We start from the raw sequence: 6,463 nt of genomic DNA on the forward strand, positions 1-6,463 counted from the left end.
GCTTGGTTCGGCTTACTATCTTCTTGTATAAACATTAGAAACATACTGAGTTTCTATTTTTTCTGGCGAATGTTTTGTTTCTTCTTCAACCTTGCGCAACAAGACACGAACAGTTTAAGTAATCTTTTATTCTTAACAGAATATTTAATACTGAATTCGCAAAAAGAGAGAAGGGTGAGAATGGAACGGATTATGATTAAATCTAGTAATTATCTCGAGATATGACTTAAATTCTTTGTCATACATACGATATTCGATACATGATATTCAACGATAACAAATGAGAAAGATTTAGGATGGGAAAACAGATGTGTGCCATAAAATTTCCAATTTGCAGCATGTAATTTTCTCTTTTGTATGTTGAGTAGACATTGTTAAAATTACTTAAAATTTTATGAGTTTACGTTCTCTTTTCTCTTCGACGCGAATCTGTATAAATACTGTACTCTCTCGCTTAATTCGCTCAATAAGTATTATCGAAATTGCATAGATGGATGCAAGCATGCAAGAAATAATGAGTGCCAGAATAGGAAGCGAGAAAAAATGAATGGATGGTCATACAATTGGCAAGAAAATTATTATCCCGCAATAATATGAGCAATTTTAATAATCCCGCGTTTTATGTTATTTAATGGATTAATAAAGAAAAGAAAGGATTTTACGCGAGAGCGAGGAACTTGAAAAAAAAAAATATTCTCTTTGCTTCACATTTCCTGATGTTAGAGGTCGGTACAAAGAATTTTGCACTTGTGCCATGATTCACGCCATAATAATTGCCATATTTTAAACACGGACATAATTACGAGGGAGAAAGAACGAGCATGCATTTCAGCATCTTCCTCAAATAAAATTCTCGATGGGGTGCCATATTATATCGTTTCGTTTTCTGTTTTTTCGTTCGTACATTTTTTAATTCAAGTCTATCTAACATTTTCATATCTTAAAAGTAGCGTTAGTTTCCATGTTTATACTCTTGTTTTTATACTGGTATATGCGAAAAAAAGACTGCATGTAAATAGCGGAGCGTGATAGTAATATATTTTATAATTCGTGTAAGCGCAAGGTAAAGTCTCGTGATCGATATTTTATTTGCGCTATATTTTTGTTAAAACGAATAAAAATACGTTTATTATATCAGTGATGCGCAACTCACATGCCAGCTCACCTGTGGATTTTTGTGGCCTGCCTATTCATTACTGAAAATATAAAATTATATTTTCTATTTTGTACAAACGAATTAAATATTATACGACCCGCAAGATTTTACCCTATTTCTAAAAATGATCCTTAAAAAAGGTTGCGCATCGCTGTATTATATAATTAATGCTTCTCTTCACAGATTACTGTATAGTCTTTACAAAAAAGATTTTGCCGATGATTTTTAATTATCGTAGTGAAATTTTTTGTATAACATTGGCAAAGGAAACAAATTTTATCATACTTTTTGCATTTAAATTTTTGTACAAATTATTGCTCTCTTATGCTCTCTCTCTAAAAAAGGAAATAGATGTAGAAGTTATTCGTTACCACGATATCCACAAGATAATTCAAGTGAAAAAGTTTTAATAATAATATCTCGATTTTTTATGCACACAGGTACTCATTAGAATTTTTTAAATTACTTGTCGGATATTTTTTAAGTTTTTTATTAATTATCTAAATCAAAAGTGTTATTTGATATTTTAATTGGAAGACTCGAATACAATTATTTTACATAATTTCAAATTGAACTGATATATAATATCTGAATCTATATCAATTTACTAGCCCGCCTGCATCACTAAGTTATAATAATTTTATAAAAGAAAACACATTTTTCTTTTGATACAATTATACTTTGCATAGATTTAGCACAAGTAAGACCTGAGTAATTAGTTTCAATGCCCCGATATAAGCAATATATTCAGTTAACGATCCATGGGCTTTAATACTCAGGAAATATTTTGGTAGGAAAATCTGATATACATTCTTTAATCTAAGTTATATATTTAAAAAAATCTTTAGCTATATACACACACACACACACTCACACATGAGAAATTGATACCAAATAAAGTGCCTCCATAAGGTAATAAGAAAAATATTTGATATTTTTATAAAAGCGAACATATTTTCGTGTTTAGTATATAAGTTTTGTAATACATTTGCTCGAAGATATGCTTCAACAAAATGCGAGAATGCTCAATACTCTTCTCATATTATATATTATTATTATATTTTGTAGTTGGAGAATTTCGAATTCATACGTTAAAAACGATTTCAGAAATGCGTCTAGAAGTGCCGAAGAATTATTGTAGCAAATGTATATTAAGCTAATTGAATGTTGTAAGCCCTTTCAGGGTAGGTTCCTGTATTGTCAAATAAATATAGTATTTTTTCGCGTATCTTGTGTTCTTTATCCAAAACTAAATGACTTATACTAACTAAAAGTTACTAATATAAACTCTTTTAGAGATTTTACTTCTGAAAATAAATACATTTTGAGATATTCATTCCATTGCAAATATAAAATTACAACTTATAGCGTTATATGTGTAGTGTATTTACATACTCATGAGAATAGATTGAAATGGATTCAGATTTTCAGAAATATGGATTCACGAATGTTAAAATAAATGCTTTTCAATCCTGAATGCATTTTTATTCATTTATAGAAATTACATGGAGCTATCTCTATGCCTTTCAATCCAAAAATAATATCAGCTTTTTCTGTGCATCGTGAATACTGTTCAATTTAAAATTTTGAATAGGAAATGCAGTTTTTTAATCCAATTGCATCCAATTGAATCTAATTGAATCCAATTGAATAAAAAAAACGTTTCCGCTATTTAAAATACGCATTCGGATAAATAAAATTTCAATCCATTTTAATCCATTCTCGTTTACTGGGTAATATCAATTACAGAATCTTATATAAATTATATATCTAAATAAAAAATTTCCATAATATTCTAAGAATCACAGCTAATAAGAGCATCGTAAATGTCACGATTCCATATTTCGATGGCTTTTCGTACGATAATCTGGAAACAACGCCTTGCGGTAGAGAAGACCTCAGTGCCGGAGACACACCTTTACCAATCGGTTCTCCCTTCATAGAGAACTTCGTCGCTTCTATAATCCTTACGTCAATCATTTTTCCCATGTACTCCTGCTTCAGCGGAATCAACACCTGTTCGTAGAATTTGTTATGGCCCACGTAATGCTGCTTATCATGCGATGTCTCCGTTACTAGCACCTTCTGTATCAGTCCCACTTTGTGTCCATATAGTTCGTACGATTGGAAAAATTCCGACAACCTCTTAGTTCTAGTTTTCACCTTCTGTGCAGGTATTTTCGGCATCCTGGCGGCGGGCGTGCCGGGTCGAGAGAAGAACTGATTGATGAAGAGGCTTGGGAACTTGTACTTTTGACAGAGTGTCATCGTCTCCTCGAAATCCATCTCCGTTTCCGTGGGAAAACCGCAAATAACGTCTGTGGCGATAGTCAAACCAGGCACCCGCTCACTCAGAAAGTTTACTACGTGCTCGAATTCAGCACGTGTATACTCCCGCTTCATGTCAGCTAGTACCTGGTCACTGCCAGACTGTACCGGGATATGTAGGAAGCTATAGACTTTAGGATGCCGCAGGATCTTGGCCATTTCGTCCAGATGTTCCAAGATATATGGTGGATTGGTCATACCGACGCGCATCATGCAACCATCTGGAATCACGTCTACCAATTGCCATAGTAGTTTTGGCAAGCTAGTGCCAATGTCTCTACCATAGGCGCCTGTATCTTCCGATGTGAGCCACAACTCGCATACACCCTCCTCGAAAGCTTGCTTGGCTCGTTCGACTATCTTTTCTGGAGGATAACTACCCAGTTCACCTCGTGCATGTTTTGTCTTGCAGTAGGTGCATTGATTCAAGCAGCCTGTGTTAATGGCTATAATCTCGATAAGTGGATTTCGGCGTACCTTTGGAAGATTCAGTGAAGCTCCGCCTGTCTTCTTACCAAGATCCTTCTTCTGCTGTAAGAATCTGACTGTATTTCCTTTCAAAGTTTCTTCCACAACTTCTACCACTCGATCAATTTGTTGTACTCCAATCACACTTAACCCTTGAAGGAAGGAAGATTTTGGAGCACCTTGTGATACACATCTATAAGATACAAATAAAATGATTATTTAGAATCTTAAGACAGCTCTAAATGATTTTTAAAATTAGAAAGTTTACTGTACTGCTAAAATTCTATACTAATGTTCAATTAAATACAAGTATCAAATAACGATTTGCAAATAATGATATTATATTATAATTCATTATCAAATCCTTGTTCCATCATTGCAGTTGCATAATTACATACCCAGCAACTACAACGTGCTTGCCAATTTTCTTTCCATACTCTATTTCATTCCTGAATTGATCTTCTGCAGGACTCTTCACAGTGCAAGAGTTCAGAAGCCACAGATCCGCTTTCAGTTTATCCTCGGTTAAATTATAACCGTACGACGCCAATTGACCGGCCATATATTCGGTGTCCGAACTGTTGTGCGTGCATCCCCATGTTTTCACATAAATCGTTTGCGTGCCAGGTATTATGCTCGACAAAATAGACGGCTGCGATACTTCCTCTTGCAGCTGCTTCCTTCGCTTTGGTCGTATCGTGATATGTTTCCGCGAACTATATCTCTCCTTGGGCGTTATATCCTGGGACGCAATTAAATCCTCGATGTCCTCGATAATTTCCTCGCATGGAGCAGGCATGTTTATTAAAGACAAAAATGATTTCTAAGAAATTGTCCACTGTACTCGTAAAACGTGTCACCTTAACAATTTGAGGTTAAGTGCACGTTGGTGTACGTGTTATTGAATTAATACAGCCAATATAAATTGTCATTGAAATTCTCGAAAAATTGTAACAAATAGTAAGAATCTCATGTTATTAATTGTTCAGCTATTGTTTATATCTATTTTAAGTGTAAATACACAGGTTTTTAACAATAGAATTAAAATAGGTTAGGATTAGGTTATATGAAGTCAACTCTCTAATTTTATTACATAAGGTGCCATCTAGAGATATTTTCGTTCATTAAATATCTAAAGAAAAGAGATTTTATCGTTAATTGATAAAATATATTTTAAAAAGTGTATATTGATTGACTCTCTTCCCTAAGAATTTTTTGAAAATGATTTTTAAAAATTTTGAACAGCTAGTAGCCGATATCGACATACTATTTTGTTTATAGATAATATTTCTTAAACAAAAGGTAAAAATAAAACTTTAAAAACGTAAGTAACTGAAAAGTGTCTTCTATCAGATAGTATAAGCAGTTTTTATAATACTGTTTGCAATTTTGCAATAATTAATTTTTTCGTAAGGTAAGCAAAAATGAGCTTCAAAACTGACACAGTAGGTAGTAAGGCTACGCGTATTCATATTTTTTTTATTTTACAAGCATTATCTGTACAAAGTACCTACAAGTGAATGTATATAAGATTTTCCAGAATCTTTTCACTTCGTTATAAAACATTTTTATCGAATTATATGCATATTTATTTTATGCTGTTCTGCAAGATACAAATATATAATGCGATAGTTTTTCAAGAGTTTTTCCATATATGCACGATTGCCTTCAGCTCCAATAGATTTATTTGACACTATAAATTATAAAGATTAAGTTAGCTCATAGACTGTTTTACAGATAGGTGTGGCGGTTTACGCTGCACCCTAATTTTAAATTTAAAATCGTATTATGAAAAGAGACTAAGAGAAGAAATAATATAAATAGAACTGATTTAAAAATAATTTATTATTTAAAAACATTATTTATAACATATTAATGTATACATTTACATGTATATTGATTACATATTTTTATTTAACAAAATGACGAACGTATTATATTTCTATATGTAATCTATCGATGAATAATGATAAATAAATTTCGATATTATGTTTATTAAGTATATACGAAATTTTGAGTTTTCCATGCTTTTGTTATTGTTATCAACGGAATTATCTGTACATATATCTTCGAAAATAATCGATTTATATTTTAGAATATCACTTTTTAACATTTATCAGAATTTATTATTAAACATAATTCTGAATTTATTCATTTTAATACTTTTAATACAAATAGTACGATGCTTAAAATAATAATTTTTATTTAAATTAATTACTTTCAACGATTTCTGTTTACAATAAACTAAAAGTGACAATAATTATTTATATAAGTAACGATACTGTGTATCGTACTAAGCTATGTTCCAAAATTCACTCCCAGTGCTGAAAATCTATAGTACACGTAACTTAAACTAAAGATTTTTGGCACTGACGGTAAATTTTGGTACACTGCCGTATAATTATTATTTATAGAAGATATTAAAATAGTGGTATAAAGTATAGATGCAAAAATGCATACGTTAATAACAAATGACTAAACAGACATTTAACGATCTATTTAGAAAATAAT

The 6,463-nt window shown here is 31.7% G+C and overlaps 1 protein-coding gene across 1 annotated transcript; it reads right to left on the reverse strand.

Annotated features, from left to right (window-relative positions):
• Positions 1–2,908: 2,908 nt before the first annotated feature.
• LOC108721360 (threonylcarbamoyladenosine tRNA methylthiotransferase) lies at positions 2,909–4,873 on the reverse strand. Its single transcript, XM_018445881.1, has 2 exons — positions 4,351–4,873; positions 2,909–4,145 (listed from the first exon to the last, which is right to left on the reverse strand). Exons 1-2 carry the CDS (start codon positions 4,749–4,751, stop codon positions 2,927–2,929), a joined length of 1,620 nt encoding a protein of 539 aa, XP_018301383.1. The 5' UTR covers positions 4,752–4,873; the 3' UTR covers positions 2,909–2,926.
• Positions 4,874–6,463: the final 1,590 nt, after the last annotated feature.

The sequence above is a fragment of the Mycetomoellerius zeteki genome, unplaced genomic scaffold (genome assembly GCF_001594055.1).
Source record: "Mycetomoellerius zeteki isolate Tzet28-1 unplaced genomic scaffold, Tzet1.0 scaffold168, whole genome shotgun sequence".
NCBI classification, from domain to species: domain Eukaryota; kingdom Metazoa; phylum Arthropoda; class Insecta; order Hymenoptera; family Formicidae; genus Mycetomoellerius; species Mycetomoellerius zeteki.

Coding starts and splice junctions, on each gene's coding strand:
- LOC108721360 (XM_018445881.1), bottom strand. CDS start 4,751: ATGCCTGCTCCATGCGAGGAAATTATCGAGGACATCGAGGATTTAATT. Junction 4,146..4,350: donor AAGCACGTTGTAGTTGCTGG/GTATGTAATTAT, acceptor TGTATCTTATAG/ATGTGTATCACAAGGTGCTC.